This window comes from Nerophis ophidion, linkage group LG21 (genome assembly GCF_033978795.1).
Source record: "Nerophis ophidion isolate RoL-2023_Sa linkage group LG21, RoL_Noph_v1.0, whole genome shotgun sequence".
Taxonomy (NCBI): Eukaryota; Metazoa; Chordata; class Actinopteri; order Syngnathiformes; family Syngnathidae; genus Nerophis; species Nerophis ophidion.
This window is the reverse complement of record NC_084631.1, coordinates 12901865-12920337: the sequence shown is the minus strand read 5'-3', so window position 1 is coordinate 12920337 and position 18473 is coordinate 12901865. Positions and strand designations below refer to the sequence as shown.

Sequence of the window (18473 nt, the reverse complement as noted above, 5' to 3'; positions counted from 1 at the left end):
ATAGGTTTGATGCCTTCAGTGACAATCTACACAATGTAAATAGTCATGAAAATAAAGAAAACGCATTGAATGAGTAAATGTGTCCAAACTTTTGGGTATATATATATATATATATATATATATATATATATATATATATATATATATATATATATATATATATATATACTGCTATATATATATATATATATATATACTGCTATATATATATATATATATATAGCAGTATATATATAGCAGTAGAAAATGGATGGATGATTAATAGTTATATATTTTTTAAATGTTAGATTGTGTATGTGCAAATTATCCGTATAGACAGTTTTTATTTGCATTTCTAAACTGGATGGCTATGATTGACAAGGCTGGGAGGCGAAATGAGTAAAAGCAACAAAAGTCTGCGTAAGTATGACGTACCAAAAGGCTAATGAGGTGGTGTTATACTGCATAAGCAAAATGAAGTGAGTAGTAGCACATTAGGACAGTATGTGTCTTCATACTGCCAAAGTTCATCCCACACTTTGAACTTTTTAAAAAGTCTACAAAATTAATCAGGTCTCATGCAAGATAAGTCTTTTTCAGATGACGCAGCATGTATCAAGTCTTTCTCACTAAATCCTTCATGGAGACCTTTAAATTCCTTCTTATCATGAGTTGAGGGTTACAGTGGCCTTATGCCGCTGTCTGAGAAACTCACAGTGTTCCCACACAATGGACTCACCCTCGCCTAATATAAGCAGACACCATTAGTAGCATGGTCATTTATGAGCCATTATATCATAGAACACAGCAGCAACACAACCAATGTTGTAATTGCGGCTAGGAGGAAACTGCTCAGTCGGCAATAACTACGCTGATGATTTGATTGTAAACAACAGTACGACAACTGTACGGTAACACACTCGACCTTCCCACCAACAGCTGAGTGCGGCAAACAACATATCAAGGCGCCTGCCGAGATACAAAACCCAAAACCAGTTAAGTTGGCACGTTGTAAATAAAAATATAATACAATGATTTGCAAATTGTTTTCTACTTAAATTCAATTGAAAAGAATGCAAAGACAAGATATGTAATGTTCGAACTGAGAAACTTATTATTTATTTGCAATCATTAACTTAGAATTTAATGGCAGCAACACATTGCCAAAAATTGGCACAGGTGCATTTTTACCACTGTGTTACATCCTTTCCTTTTAACAACACTGACGAGACACATTTTTGAAGCTTTTCAGGTGGAATTATTTCCCAATATTGCTTGATGTACAACTTAAGTTGTTCAACAGTCTCCGTTGTTGTATTTTACGCTTCATAATTTGCCACACATCAATGGGAGATACAGTAGGTCTGGACTACAGACAGGCCAGTCTAATACCCACATTTTCGCATAATGTGGCTTGGCATTGTCTTGCTGAAATAAGCAGGGGCATCCATGAAAAATATGTTGCTTGGGTGGCAACATATGTTGCTCCAAAACCTGTATGTACATTTCAGCATCATACTGTAAGTGCTTTCACAGATGTGTAAGTTACCCATGCCTTGGGCACTAATCCACCCCATACCATCCCAGATGTTGGCTTTTGAACTTTGGGCCTATTACAGTCCAGGTGGTTCTTTTCTTCTTTGGTCCAGATGACACGACATCCAAAACTTCCCAAAACATTTTGAAATGTAGACTTGCCAGACCACAGAACCCTTTTCCGCTTTGCATCAGTTTATCTTGGATGAGCTCGGGCCCAGCGAAGCCGGTGACATTTCTGGGTGTTGTGGTTAAATGGCTTTTGCTTTAAATAGTAGAGTTTTAACTTGCACATACAGACTTAGCGACAAACTTTAGTTACTGACAGTGGTTTTCTGAAGGGTTCCTGAGCCCATATGCTGATATCCTTTAAATAAATAAAATAAATGGGTTGTACTTGTATAGCGCTTTTCTACCTTCAAGGTACTCAAAGCACTTTGACACTACTTCCACATTTACCCATTCACACACACATTCACACACTGATGGAGGGAGCTGCCATGCAAGGCGCCAACCAGCACCCATCAGGAGCAAGGGTGAAGTGTCTTGCTCAGGACACAACGGACGTGACGAGGTTCGTGCTAGGTGGGATTTGAACCAGGGACCCTCAGGTTCCACACGGCCACTCTACCACTGCGCCACGCCGTCCCTTTACACACTGATGTTGCTTTTTGATGCAGTACCGCCTGAGGTATCGAAGGTCATGGGCATTAAATGTTACGTGCAGTGATTTCTCCAAATTCTCTGAACCTTTTGATGTCATTACAGACCTTAGATGGTGAAATCCCTAAATTACTTGCAATAACTTGTTGAGAAATTTTGTTCTTATACTGTTCGACGATTTGCTTACGCATTTGTTCACAAAGTGGTGACCATCGCCCCATCCTTGTTTGTGAATGACTGAGCATTTCATGGAAGCTGATTTTTTTTACCCAATCATGGCACCAACATGTTCCCAATTAGACTCTTCACCAGAGGGATGTTCCAAATAAGTGTTTGATGAGCATTCCTCAACTTTTCCAGTATTTTTTGCCACTTGTGCCAGCTTTTTTGAAGCATGTTGCAGACATCAAATTCCAAATGACATAACATTTGCAAAAAATAACAAAGTTTCTCAGTTCGAACATTAAGTATCTTGTCTTTGCAATCTTTTCAATTGAATATAGGTTGAAAAGGATTTGCAAATCAATGTTTTCTGTTTTTATTTACTATTTACACAACGCGCCAACTTCACTGGTTTTGTAGATAAATCTACTGGATGCGGATCACTCATCATACTTCAAATCTTGCAGAGTTAATTAAAAAAAGCACATCAGAGGTTTTCTCACAGCTGTTTGTTTTTGTAGACCACACCTGGTGACGATAAGAAATGAATGAATAGAGAAGTTAATTGCTGGGTTACAACCATGTGACCTTATGTCTGCTTGTTGTGCATTTTGCTGAAGCTGCAAACATGTCAGAGTATTTGAAAGTAGGAGTGCTCAAAAAAGTTGATTTACACGCAAATCACATTTTTTGATTAATTCACATTCTAAATCAATTCATAATGTTTGAGAATCGATTAAAAGAAAACTCCATAAAAACGCCACATCTAAAAAAAAATAATTTATAATTAATTTATCATTAGTTTAATTGACCTAAAAGGCATAAAACATACAAACAAACAAAAACACAGAAGTATAATGACAATTTTAATTGAAAGATAGATTTGAAGTTGATCTAGAGCAGGGGTCGGGAACCTTTTTGGCTGAGAGAGCCATGAAAGCCAAATATTTAGGAAATGTATTTCTGTGAGAGCCATACAATATTTTTTAACGCTGAATACAACTAAATGAGTGCATTTTTAAGTAAGACCAACATTTTTAGAGTATAATAGGTCTCTTATTCTTTTTAATAACATTGTTATTCTAAAAATTAACCAATAGTATATATAATACTTCTTACCATTAATGCGACATATTGGACAGGTGCGACAGAAAACGAATGGTTGGATTAAAATGCATGAGAATGTTTTATAATTTGAACGTTATTTTTAACAATTTGATTACCAGCGGAATTGTTAATTACTTATCATGTTAAGCAATGTCAGCTAAGATTTATCTGAGAGCCAGATGCAGTCATCAAAAGAGCCGCATCTGGCTCTAGAGCCATAGGTTCCCTACCCCTGATCTAGAGACTTAAAAGTAAAACAATTGTTAAAGAAATAGTGTACGACTTATTTTTTAACTATTTTGCGGGGGCTCTCCTTTAAAGTGTGGGTGGTCTTGGTTACGTGCTTCCACTTCAAATGCGTCTTCTCCCTGTTAGCCATTATGTAGTTATTGGTGCTTCCATAGCACTCTACTGACAGATTAAGTTTGAATTGTGCGTGACTTTGCATTAGAAATGGCTACAGCGGAGGATACATGTGCAACAATAGGACAGCAAAAAAGAAGGAGCTCATTCACTACATGCGTACTGGCGAGCGATCTCCGAATCCGGGAACATATCCTTCACGGATTTGTTGTAGACATCCGCAAAGGAGAACGGGATGTTGCTTCCAACTATCAGCATAGCCATCTTCGTCTCAGCATAAGTTACACCATCAGGTCTCCATTTTGCGAGGTGGCCCATAATACTGGGTTGTGAACGATGCTGCGCTGCGGACGCTTTGTGCTTCGCTGACCGTTCATGACTGAGTATATCTGTTCGTCCACCGTGTTCAATGGAAAAGTCTGCTCTACAAAATTTACAGGCAACATATCCCTTCCCCTTCAAACTCTCCTGGATAAACTGAAATTCTTGTTTCCACTTGTTATGAAACTTGCAAGCGTATTTCTTCATTTTGCTCGTCGACGGTGTAATATATTGGGTTGGAGTCAATAACCAGGCGAGGTGATGAAGTTACGTCTCTTTACTGTGGGCTTCAGAACAGACTCCCTCAATTGGCGTCAGGTGCGCAACAACACGTAAATCGTTGGCCAATCAAAAAGCAACCCCATAATGCTATAACCAACATTCACCAGGAAATGTCAACAGACAACATAGATCACTCTATTACAGACGTCGTCGCCATGGCTGTAACTTCCTCGTTCTTCTGCTTCGTCTCCTTGTGTGTGCAGTTTTTTATTAAAATCCGTAAATGTTGTAACATGATTGGGCAGGCAAGCTGTTTATATAGTGGGAAAGCGGACGTGAAAACAGGCTGTCCCCACTCAGCACTCAGGTCCGCATGGAGCTGGAGGGGCGTGACCTCCAGCTGCGGCTGAATTTGAGGAGGTTTTGGGGAGAAAATTTCTTCCGGCAGGTTTTCGGGAGAGGCGCTGAATTTCGGGAGTCTCCCGGAAAATCCGGGAGGGTTGGCAAGTATGTAGGGAGGAAAAAGGAGCAAATGGAGTTGGATGCTCAAATAGCAGCCCACAATGCTAAATTGTCGTTTTCCATGAAGCCAGTGTTTCTGGCAGAGCAAAAAGTCTGATGGAATGGAGTCCTATTATAGGCAAGAGACAAAACCGAAAAAAGTACCTACTCAGCCTGTACAACAACTTCAGCCATCTGTTAAAGCTGCTCCTTCAGAGCTTCACACAGCCAAGAATGCCCCACACAAGGTCCATTCACACCCTCAACCAAACAAACAACCACTACGCTCATCAACTTTGGATCCTGTGGAAAACCAATCAAGGCAAAATTTACCTTAAGCATCTCAAACATTTCAAGGCAATAACACAATACCAGGTGAATTCCACACTGTATTACAGAGGTAAAATTAAATGATGGCACTCCTGGTTCAAGCACAAACCTTCCAATTACTTCCACACAGACAAATTCCGTTTTTTGAAGGTGACTCATTGCAGTTTCAGGCTTTCATAAAAGCTTTTGAGTATTGTATAGAGGCAAAAAACAATGAATGTGGTGACTGCTCATATTATCTGGAGCAGTTTACCAAAGGGCAGCCCAGAGACTTGGTGCGCAGTTGCCTCTATATGCCTACACAGAGAGGCTATGCTACAGCAAAACGACTACTAAGGGAACACTTTGGAAATCCTTAAAAAATAAGAGCAGCCTACCTGGACAAAATCATGGTTTGGCCAAACATCAAATCTGAGGATGTAAAAAATATCCAAGCTTTTGCACTGTACTTGCGAGAATGCTCCAATGCCATGGATGAGCTGCAGTACTTGGACGAGCTCAAAATGCCAGCTAGCATGAAGATGCTCATGCAAAAGTTTCCTTACAAATTAGGGGACTAGTGGAGAGGAAAATCAGCTGACATTGTTGACAAACAAAAGCGACGTGCTTGTTTCACAGACATTGTGAACTTTCTTGAACAGCAGGTCAGAATTGCTTCAGATCCTGTCTTTGGCGACATTCAGGACATCCCTCTGAATAAAACAATAACCAAACCTAAGCCTATACATCAAAGCAAATCACAGTTCAGAAGGAACAGTTTCGCAACTCATGTGGCAGTTGCCGCTGAACCTAAACCGGATCCACACCTGAATAAGTTTGTGAACACCTCCAAGACAAACTCTATTTCCTGTCTTTACTGTACAAGTGAACATGCATTGGAGCACTGTCCGATACTAGGAAATAAAGCACACAGGGAAAAGCTTGACTTTTTAAAAAAAAAAGGCCTGTTTTTGGTTGCCTGTGCACAGGGCACCTGAGCAAGAGTTGCGACAGGCGCATCACTTGCTCTTACTGCAACAAGACGCATCCCAAAGTGCTACATATTGACAGGAGGCATCTGGAAAGTGGAGGAAATAGCCAACTAGCAAAGGTAAAAGCAGAGATTTGCACTACATCATCAACTTGTGGCCATACAGGGGCTGGCAACTATGGAATTTTACCTATCCTGCCCGTTCAAAGGAAGTGCTCAAAGGGCAGCAAGATAGTCCAGACATATGCTTTCCTAGATCCAGGAAGCACAGGGACCTTCTGTTCTGAACAGTTGGTGAACAGGCTGAACACAGAAGGCCGAAGAACAAAAATCCACTTGCGCACCATGGGCGGTCCCAAGCAGCATTGTAAATAGTCTGGAAATCTCTGAGCTTACTGGTAATACGTTTTTTGAGCTTCCTAATGTCTTCACTCAAAGGCAGATGCCCGTGTACACTAACAATCTGATTAGTGAGGCAGAACTTGATAAGTGGCCTTACCTCCAAGGCATCAAAATCCCTCGAATAACTGCCAACGTGGACCTGTTAATTGGTACCAACGCCTCCAAGTTAATGGAACCATGGGAGGTGATTAACAGCCATGGAGACGGACTTTATGCTGTCAGAACCCTATTGGGGTGGGTGATTAATGGGCCATTACAAAGCAATGACACGCATAATTGAAGCCCCACAGTTACTGTTAACCGCACGATCGTTAACAGTTTGGAGGAATTGCTTATGAACAAGTACATGCATGATTTCAATGAGCAGGGTCCCAAATATCAAGAGGAGATGTCAAGAGAGAAAAGGAAGTACAGAAAAACGAAGATAAGAGGTTCAAGACATTTGTTGCAAACGGGGTGACAACAATGAGGGACCACACAGATGTGTCACAGTGGCGATACATCCCCACAACAAAAAAACCCTGCCGACGATGCTTCAAGAGGATTGAAAGCAGAAGATCTGGTCAAACAGAGGTGGATTGGAAGCCCAATGTTTCTATCGGAGCCTAAGGAAAGCTGGCCAGAAGGGCCTATAGACACCAATGTCTCTGCTGAGGACCCAGAAGTTAAACGCAATCTCATAGCAAATGCAACTGTTGTTAACGATGGGAACGCTACTCATCATCTAATAACCTATTTCTCTGACTGGCAAAGATTGAAAGTTGCAGTTGCCTGAATCCTTGAGCTAAAAAATGTCTTGCTACACATGAGTGGGAAAAGAAGACAGCTACAGTCTACATGCACTGTTGGTAATAGATCTCCAGTATTGGATGTGCATAAGGGAATGCAGGCTGTGAAGGCTTCACTGAAAAGCCAGAAATTGTCTCTTGATGATCTCTCAGAAGCAGAGATATCAATAATTTCCTTTTGTCAGCAATAAAGATTCCACAGCGAAATCACTTTATTAACCTCTGGCAAACCAGTACAAAAGAGCAGCTGCATCTACAAGCTAAATCCAATTCTAGATGGAGGTCTTCTGAGAGTTGGGGGTCGATTGAACAAAGCAGCTATGCCCGAAGATATAAGGCATCCCCTCATCTTATCTAAAGACCAACACATCTCCAGTCTTGTTATCCGACATTTCCACCAACTACTTGGTCATGGAGGAAGGAATCATACACTTTCAACTGTAAGGAAAAGCTTTAGGATCACAAACCCCAATTCTGCGGTGAGGAAGGTCACCACAAAGTGCAAATTCTGCAGACAATACAGAGGAAAGACTGGTGAACAAAAAATGGCGGACCTGCCCACAGAGAGAATCACTCCAGATCTCCCCCCGTTCCACAAACGTGGGCGTGGACTATTTTGGCCCCATCAACGTAAAAAGAGGGCGCAGCATCGTAAAACGTTATGGAGTAATATTCACTTGCATGGCAAGTAGAGCCGTTCATCTGGAAGTGGCTTACTCTCTCGATACAAGCTCATAGATTAACGCTATTAGAAGATTCATCTGTAGAAGAGGACAAGTTTCCCACATGAGATCCGACAACGGTACCAACTTTGTGGGAACAGAAAGGGAGGTAAGAGAGGCCTTGGCTTCCTTTGATCAAGCCCTTATCGAAATACAGTATTTCTAGCACAAAAGAAAATCAAGTGGAGTTTCAGACCACAGGCTGCTTCTGGTGGTATATGGGAACGCATCATCAGAAAGATCTTAAGTGCTGTGCTTCGCCAACAAACACTGGACGATGAAGGCTTTCAAACTGTGTTGTGCGAACTTGAAGCTATGCTAAATGATAGCCCCATCATAAGACCATCGGATGATCCAAATGACCTAGACCAAAGGTCTCAAACATGCGGCCCGCGAGATGTTATTTTGCGGCCCGCACTTTCATATGACAATTTAATGAATGTGCGGCCTGCGAGTTTAATATGAACAGAACTTGACAGCAACATACTTCCCAATGTTCCTAATTTTCACGGGAGTCCTCTTAACACCAGGGTATTCCATACAGACAGCGTAAACGTTTGGGAACTGAGGAGACCAATTTTTAAAGCTTTTCAGGAGGAATTATTTCCCATTCTTGCTTGATGTAAAGCTTAAAGGCTTACTGAAACCCACTACTACCCACCACGCAGTCTGATAGTTTATATATCAATGATGAAATATTAACATTGCAACACACGGCAATACGGGCTTTTTAGTTTACTAAATTACAATTTTGAATTTTTACGGAAGTTACGTCCTGGAAGCGTCGTGTAATGATGACGTGTACGCAAGACGTCACAGGTTTTTAGGAAGTATGAGCGCTGCACACACACACAGCTAAATGTCGTCTGCTTAAACGCCATAATTACACAGTATTTTGGAGATCTGTGTTGCTGAATCTTTAGCAATTTGTTCAATTAATATTGGAGAAGTCACAGTAGAAAGATGGAGTTGGGAAGCTTTATCCTTTAGCCACACAAACACATGGTGATTCCTTGTTTAAAATTCCTGGAGGTGAAACGTTACTATGGATCAGAGCGCGGTCAAGTGAACATGAATCAAGACGGAATGTCAACCAGCAGGTTTCGGTGAGAAAATTGTGGTTAAAAAGTCGCTTCTTACCGGAGAAAAGCTGAGCTTGTGTCGTCCATGCAGCTGCCGTCGACTCCCCTGAGACACTGCGCGACTATCAGGTAATATTAAACTCACTAAAACACTAGCAACACTATAGAAAGATAAGGGATTTCCCAGAATTATCCTATTAAATGTGTCCAAAAACATCGGAATCCGTCCCAATCAGGATTTTTTTTTTCTAGTCCGTTGCTTTCAATATCCTCAAACACAAATCTTTCATCCTCGCTCAAATTAATGGGGAAATTGTCTTTTTCACGGTCCGAATAGCACTTTTTGTTGGAGGCTCCCATTATAAACAATGTGAATATGTGAGGAGCCCCCACACTTGCGACGTCATCGTCTGCGACTTCAGGTAGAGGCAGGACTTTTGTCTTAGCACCGAAAGTTGCGAACTATATCGTGGATGTTCTCTACTAAATCCTTTCAGCAAAAATATGGCAATATCACAAAAAGTATGACACATAGAATGGACCTGCTATCCCCGTTTAAATAAGAAAATCTCATTTCAGTAGGCCTTTAAGTTGTTCAACAGTGCGGGGTCTCTGTTGTGGTATTTTAGGCTTCATATTGCAACACACATTTTCAATGAGAGACAGGTCTGGACTACAGGCAGGCCAGTTTAGTACCCACACTCTTTGACTATGAAGCCACGCTGTTGTAACATGTGGCTTGGCATTCTCTTGCTGAAATAAGCAGGGGCGTCCATGATAACGTTGCTTGGATGGCAACATATGTTGCTCCAAAACCTGTATGTACCTTTCAGCATTAATGGTGCCTTCACAGATGTGTAAGTTACCCATGCTTTGGGCACTAATACACCCCCATACCATCACTGTTGCTGGCTTTTGAATTGTGCGCTTATAACAGTCAAAATGGAGGGTCGTCAGACCATAGGAACACTTTTCCACTTTGCATCAGTCCATCTTAGATGAGCTCGGGTCTGGCAAAGCCGACGGCGTTTCTGAGTGTTATTGATAAATGGCTTTTGCTTTGCATAGTAGATAGAGTTTTAACTTGCACTAACAGATGTAGTGACAAACTGCAGTTACTGACAGTGGTTTTCTGAAGTGTTACTGAGCCCATGTGGTGATATCTTTTATACACTGATGTCGCTCTTTGATGAAGTACAAACCCTGTTTCCATATGAGTTGGGAAATTGTTAGATGTAAATATAAATGGAATACAATGATTTGCAAATAATTTTCAACCCATATTCAATTGAATATGCTACAAAGACAACATATTTGATGTTCAAACTGATAAACATTTTTTTTTTTTTAAATAATTATTAACTTTAGAATTTGAGGTCAGCAACGTTGGGAAAGGTGGCAATAAATACTGATAAAGTTGAGGAATGCTCATCAAACACTTATATGGAACATCCCACAGGTGTGCAGGCTAATTGGGAACAGTTGGGTGCCATGATTGGGTACAAATGCAGCTTCCATGAAATGCTAAGTAATTCACAGACAAGGATGGGGTGAGGGTCACCACTTTGTGAGCAAATTGTCGAACAGTTTTAGAACAACATTTCTCAACGAGCTATTGCAAGGAATTTAGGGATTTTACCATCTACTGTCTGTAAAATCATCAAAAAGTTCAGAGAATCTGGAGAAATCACTGCACGTAAGCGATGATATTACGGACGTTTGATCCCTCAGGCGGTACTGCATCAAAAACCGACATCAGTGTGTAAAGGATATCACTACATGGGCTCAGGAACACTTCAGAAAACCACTGTCAGTAACTACAGTTGGTCGCTACATCTGTAAGTGCAAGTTAAAACTCTACTTTGCAAAGCCAAACACATTTATCAACAATATCCTGAAACCCCGCCGGCTAGGCTGTGCCTGAGCTCACCTAAGATGGACTGATGCAAAGTGGAAAGGTATTCTGTTGTCTGACGAGTCCAAATTTCAAATTATATTTGGAAACAGAGGACGTGGTGTCCTCCAGAACAAAGAGGAAAATAACAATTCGGATTGTTATAGGCGCAAAGTTCAAAAGCCAGCACCTGTGATGGTAGGGGGGTGTATTATTGCCCAAGGCATGGCTAACTTACACATCTGTGAAGGCACTATTAATGCTGAATGGTCCATACAGGTTTTGGAGCAACATATGTTGTCATCCAAGCAACGTTATCATGGACGCCCCTGCTTATTTCAGCAAGACAAGTGTTACAACAGCGTGGTTTCGTAAAAAAAGAGTTTGGATACTTTCCTGGCCTGCCTGCAGTCCAGACCTGTCTCCCATCGAAAATGTGTGGCGCATTTGAAGCGTAAAATACGACAGCGGAGACCCCGGACTGTTGAGCGACTGGAGCTCTACATAAAACAAGAATGGAAAATAATTCCACTTCCAAACCTTCAACAATTAGTTTCCTCAGTTCCCAAACGTTTATTGAGTGTTGTTAAAAGAAAAGGTGGTGTAACACAGTGGTGAACATGTCCTTTCCCAACTACTTTGGCATGTGTTGCAGCCATGAAATTCTAAGTTAATTATTATTTGCAAAAAAAAAAAAATACGTTTATGATTTTGAACATCAAATATCTTGTCTTTGTTGTGCATTCAATTGAATATGGGTTGAAAATGATTTTCAAATCATTGTATTCCGTTTATATTTACATCTAACACAATTTTCCAACTCATATGGAAACGGGGTTTTGTACTACCTGAGGGATGGAAGGTGCGTAATATCATGGCTTACGTGCAGCGATTTCTCCAGATTTTCTGAACCTTTTGATGATGTTACGAACCGTAGATGGTGAAATCCCTAAATTCCTTGCAATAGCTGGTTGAGAAATGTTGTTCTTAAACTGTTGGACAATTTGCTCACGCATTTGTTCACAAAGTGGTGACCCTCGCCCATCCTTGTTTGTGAATGCTGAACATTTCATGGAAGCTGCTTTTATAACCAATCATGGCAAGCACCTCTTCCCAATTACCCTGTTCATCTGTGGGATGTTCCAAATAAGTGTTTGATAAGAATTCCTCAACTTTATCAGTCTTTTTTGCCACTTGTTCCAGCTTTTTTGAAACATGTTGCAGGCATGAAATTCCAAATGAGACAATATTTGCAAAAAATAAGGTTTTCCAGTTTGAAAGTTAAGTATCTTGTCCTTGCAGTCTATTCAATTGAATATAGGTTGAAAAGGATTTGCAAGTCATTGTATTCTGTTTGTATTTTTAATTTAAACAACGTGCCAACTTCACTGGTTTTGGGTTTTGTTAAACATTTTGTACGTAAAAAATAATGTAAAATAAACAACAGCCCCGCTTTGCATTAACTTGATGTGCTTGGTCAAAGAACTTTGAGAGTGGTTGTATTGATAAAAAGAGCACTCTCTTCTCTTATACAGACTGTAGCCTCCACAGACAACAAAAGTGACGCGCCTTACAGTCACAGTGACATTAGATTGGTTGAACCTGATTATCCAGGGTGTCAAACTTGGGTCACATCCTCTCTGAGAGTGCATTACTCTTGCCTGGCTTAATGACACGATGTCCAGTAGGTTTATAGAGATAAACATAAACGTCACAAACCCATCCACAAACAAAGCTATCTTCACTTGCATGATTTTGAACGTCTTCCAAAGTGTAAAATCGGCTTGGTTGAACAATTAGGTAGTTTTCCTAAAGTCCAGGTATGAACCATCTAGGAAGATGTCGTGCATGGTCTCTGCTCCACTTAAACTTGTCCTTCTTGTACGGATCCTTGCATCCGAATACGGCTGTTTGCTCCTTATAACGACGGAGGAACTTCTTATCTAATGACTGTTAGTATTTCTCCATCTTATCACAGCCGTTATGATGTTATTTTCCACAGAATTTCTTTGGATATATTACGTGTAGTGCTAATGGACGCACTTCCGGGATAAATCCGAACCCCTCTATTAGCCTACAGCCTATCATGCTTACCTTTTGTAAATGATTTGATAAAAATAGAAGAAAAGACTAATATTGTGTGCTTATTGGAGAACATTTAGACGTTAGCTGGCTTCCCAGCTTTGCACAAGTAAACACGCTGCAAGATTACTTATATCGGACATTATATATTTCACATGCAAGCTGATATCATCCAATCCATTTTTGCTGATTCCAGACCGATATCCAATAGGTGTCGGATCAGGACATACCTATTTTTTTATTTAGGCTATAACAGGTAATATGAATTATTTGTAATTGGGGGTGAAAGAACATGAGAAAGAGTTAAGCGTTATTAGTTGCCAAAGTTGGGGGAAAAAAGCCATTTGCTGAAGAAAATGCAGATTCTTCTTAATCATTTCCTGAGTGACGCACAGTCTCACTGTAGACTTGAAAACACACAATTATTTGTCCTGGCAACAACATTTGAAAAGATAGATCTTTTAAATATAATCCCCTACCGCCCGAATGCAGCTGAGATAGGCTCCAGCGACCCCCCGCAAGCCCAAAAGGGACAAGCGGTAGAAAATAAATATATGGACAACCAACAATGAACAGTGTATTTCCAGAGTTTGAATAGTTCTAAAGCCGTGGGAGGATATTGCTGACCTCATTCTGTCAACATTTCATAACTTTTTATAAAAAACTTCAGAAGATAAAAAGGCTAGAGTAGACACATTTTCTTGAAGTCTCAGCATTTTTATTGACTTATTGTTGAAATTTGCACAGAGAGAAGAATGACGTTTTCTTCTACATTTAATGCAAAAAAGCGATACGAGCTAAAGGTGCGTTGTTTTGAACAAAACAGATGTGTGTGGGACCTTACTATGCAAATTGTCATGGGTTTATCACACACACAGACAGACACACACACACACACACACAAAATGTGTATATATATATATATATATATATATATATATGTCTATATATATATATATACACACACATATATATATGTCTATATATATAGACATATATATATGTCTGTATATATATATATATATGTATATATATATATATATATATGTATATATATATATATATATATATATATATGTATATATATATATATATATATGTGGGCTTCACGGTGGAAGAGGGGTTAGTGCGTCTGCCTCACAATACGAAGGTCCTGCAGTCCTGGGTTCAAATCCAGGCTCGGGATCTTTCTGTGTGGAGTTTGCATGTTCTCCCCGTGAATGCGTGGGTTCCCTCCGGGTACTCCGGCTTCCTCCCACTTCCAAAGACATGCACCTGGGGATAGGTTGATTGGCAACACTAAATTGGCCCTAGTGTGTGAATGTGAGTGTGCATGTTGTCTGTCTATCTGTGTTGGCCCTGCGATGAGGTGGCGACTTGTCCAGGGTGTACCCCGCCTTCCGCCCGATTGTAGCTGAGATAGGCGCCAGCGCCCCCCGCAACCCCGAAAGGGAATAAGCGGTAGAAAATGGATGGATGGATATATATATGTGTGTGTGTGTATATATATATGTATATATATATATATATATATATATATATATATATATATATATATATATATATATGTATATATATATATATATATATATATATATATATATATATATATATATATATATATATATATATATATATATATGTGTGTGTGTGTGTGTGTAATAAACCCATGACAATTTGCATAGTAAGGTATGTGTGTGTGTGGGTGTATGTGGTCAGGTGCTCGATTGTAATACAGTACTTTTATTTATAATAATAACAAATCTTTTTCTAAGATGCCAGTTGGTATTCATATCCAAAACTTAATGTCAGTGTTCTGGCTCCGGATTAAAAAGCAGGTTCTAACTGGTATCAATCATTTATTCATCTGTAAGCTACCTTATATAGAGAGAGACATACTTAGAAATAACAATAACAAAAAAAAAACAAAAAAAACCCATCAACAAATATTGATATATTTCTCTGTAATATTTCAAAAATAGTTTTATGATATGAAAATTCTGAATTATGTGGGTCTGTACAAGCTCAGCTGACGTCATCTATGGCTACTTATTTCTTCTTATTTCAACAATTACAAACATTGATTTTGTCAAAAATGTATAGTACATAATAATAATAACGTGTGTTTGTATGTCAGTGTGCAATAATGTGTATGTGTGTTTATGTAAGTATGTTTATGTGTGTCTGTATGTAGGTATGTGTATGTGAGTATTTATGCATGCATGTGTGTGTGTATGTAAGTTTGTGTTTATGTAAATATATTTGTGTTTGTATAAGTGTAACGACCCGGGCCTTGTGGGAGGGACTTAATGTTTAGGCCTGCTTACCCGCCTCCTCCCAGGATTGCAAGCAGGTGATCCGTGTCCCTGCCTGCTTGGTTGCCCTTTTCTCCATGTCTCCTCTGTTTGCAGTTTCCACACCTGCACCTCATTGGCCTAATTATCAATATCAGCTGGGAGCCCAGGACCTCGGTCTCTGCTCTGCTCTGTGTTTATGTGTGTATGAATGTATGTGTGTGTTTATGTATGTATGTATGTACGAGTCTATACAGGTGCGTGTTTTTGTATGTATATATGTATGTACGTTATGTATATCTGTGTGTGTTTCAGTATGTATGTACGTGTTTTTATGTATATATGCATGTATGTGTATGTATGTATGTATGTACGTGTGTATACATGTGCATGTTTATGTATGAATGTACGTGTGTATACATGTGCATGTTTATGTATGAATGTGTGTGTTCATGTATGTATGTATGTACATGTGTTTTGATATGTGTTCATGTATGTATGCACATGTGTTTGGATATGTGTACGTATGTACAGTAAACTTATGTATTTACATGTATTTATGCATGTGTGTACCTATGTATAGCATGTGTATGTTATGTATGTATACATGTATGTGTGTGAGTTCATCAATCTCAACCATACAAATCAATGAAATCCAATACAAGAGCTTTGTATTACTGTGTATGTAATATGTAACATGTATACAATGCAGTGGAACTATCTTATGCTGATAACTCCTTCATTGTTGGTGTGATGTTTTTACTAGTTTTGTTACCATAGCAACATGAAAGGGTCAAAATATTGATATCTCAGTATGATGCATTGTGGTGCTGACTACGACCACAATAACAAGCATATTGCCAAGTTGAGCAATTTATTTAAATATCTAAGTGTACCAGTGAGTGGAGGTGTGTGTGTGTTATGCGTCATCAGTGTGTGTTCTCAGGCAGCAGCTCTGCTTCAGAGGCAAACAGCTCCTTGTAGAGAGGCGGGAAGAGAGTGTGAGCGATGAGCGGGTAGCGCTGACTGAACCAGCGCAACTTCTCCATGTGCAGACTGCACAGTGAACGCAACACAGACATCCTCTGGTACAGCTGCACACAAACATACAACCACAAAATTACATTGCACTTTTTTTTTACACCAATTACAAGCCAGCATGTGTTCGTTGGTGTACCTTATGCATTAGGCTGTCCCGGTTGTCTCGGTGTAGGATGTGTGTCAGACCGAATTCCACGCTTCTTTGCACTCGCTGCACTCTGCCTCTGTCCTCCAGGCATGGACGATCTGCACAGAGACGTCTTTGCCTTTGAAACACAATCTCACTCAAAGCAGAATAGTCCTGGTGTCTACCAACTACCAGTAGGGGGCAATCAATGACAATAACGAACAAGAGATTGAGCCAATGTGAAAAGAATATTAAAATAATCAATTTAAAATATCAAAAATACATTAGAAATATACCTCCTGCTGCTACCTTAACGTGGTGGTGTAAGTCATTACTGTAGTGTAAATAATTGCTTCCAAACAATGATGTTAATATTCTATCAAGCCATACAAAAAATAACCTGAGATGAAGCCAATGCCAAAAATAGATAACACAAATGAGTAATTTAGAAAATATTTATAAATATACATTAAATAAATAATGAAGATAAAAAAAGGCAGGCTGTTATCTTACCTCAGCAATTTTTATGAATTACGGTATAAACACTATAAGAAAATTTGCATTATATAAAAAATATAATAATAAAACAAATTTTAGAAAGTTAGTAACCCATAAAATGATTAAGATGATACATTTTTAAAAAGTTTTGACTTTTATTGTACGTCTGCAACTTATTTCATGTTTTAAAATTTAAATATTTTCCATGTTAAGCTACATAAGGTACAACTTTAAAATCTAGTCAATCCAGTAAAAGAACCATTAAAAAATATGCTGTCTTTTACAAAAAAAATCACCGATGTTTTTCAACTTTTATTAAATCATTTTTATACTGACTTCTATCTTCTTTTAAGCATTAAAGTGGCTCGAAATGTTGTCACAACTATGGATGTGTTGTTAGATTACTGATATATATTTAACATTGTCTAAATGGGTGCGGTAATACCAATCTCCTCCGTGATTATATTGAAACTAAGTAATCAATTAACCAATTCAGAAACATAGTGTGATTCCCAAAAAACAAAAAAAATATTGGTAAATGAAAACATTTAAGATCAAAACTCAGCATTAATATATTTATTCCTTATTGTGTCTCATTAGGCCGTGCAGGTGTACCTAATAAAGTGGCGTACCTGCATTGATCAGGACCAGAGCGCTGAAGAGAGCCACCTGCTGCTCGGTGAGCTTCAAAGCGCAGACGCTGTGAGCAAAGTCGAAAACGGCGGCAATCAAATCGGCGCACGCTGCAAGAGAAGACGTGTATTTTATCATTGAGGTGGAAGAACGTTCTAAGAGCACGTTTGAGCAGACGTGACCTCACCCAAAGACTTGAAGACTTCGGTTCCAGCAAATTTGCCATCAAAAAAGACGGTGTTGTTCTCTGTGTTGAAGAAGCGACTCATCCTCACCAGAACGACCTCCATAGAACCTGAAGAAACAGCAGATAGACTGTGATTCAACCTTTTTGGACGACGAATGAGTGAGTCCATGCAAGGTGACCTCACCGGTCTTCAGAAGGGCGATCTGGTCGTTCTGGCTGAGCAGACGGAAACCAGGGATGTGTTTGGCAAACTCCACCACAAACTGCACGGCATCCGTCAGCCGAACCGCACAGTGTTGCCACATCTCATCCACCGACTGAGGGAAGAAGAATTCTCTTTATCAAAATGATTGAATCTGACCAACACAGAAAATTAGAAACTACACATTCCACCACAAATGCTACAATTGTACATTTTGTTGCTTTTTTGCTATTAAAATTTTTTGGGTGTTTTCTTGATTGTCTTTTGTTTGTTTGTTGGTTACTTTGATACAATATACCTGTGGTTTTAAAATGTTTTTCACCAAGTACCACCTCAGAAAAAACGTGACTATCCAAGCACAACCATA

The 18473-nt window shown here is 39.4% G+C and overlaps 1 protein-coding gene and 1 long non-coding RNA gene across 4 annotated transcripts in view; one reads left to right on the top strand and one right to left on the bottom strand.

The window, feature by feature from the left end:
• The window catches only part of LOC133539779 (uncharacterized), a 22035-nt gene extending 3562 nt beyond the window's left edge, over positions 1 to 18473 (top strand). Inside the window, exons 2-3 of the long non-coding RNA XR_009803490.1 lie at positions 16365 to 16506; positions 17685 to 18473. This is a non-coding gene — a long non-coding RNA (uncharacterized LOC133539779). The remainder of the gene's footprint in view (positions 1 to 16364; positions 16507 to 17684) is intronic.
• Positions 16101 to 18473, bottom strand: part of rorc (RAR-related orphan receptor C) — an 82255-nt gene continuing 79882 nt past the window's right edge. For all 3 annotated transcript variants that reach the window (XM_061881943.1, XM_061881944.1, XM_061881945.1), the window contains 5 exons: positions 18089 to 18221; positions 17905 to 18012; positions 17717 to 17827; positions 16596 to 16705; positions 16101 to 16512 (listed from right to left, as the gene is read on the bottom strand). In XM_061881943.1, coding sequence (XP_061737927.1) covers positions 16348 to 16512; positions 16596 to 16705; positions 17717 to 17827; positions 17905 to 18012; positions 18089 to 18221 — 627 coding nt within the window. In that variant the 3' untranslated portion in view covers positions 16101 to 16347. The remainder of the gene's footprint in view (positions 16513 to 16595; positions 16706 to 17716; positions 17828 to 17904; positions 18013 to 18088; positions 18222 to 18473) is intronic.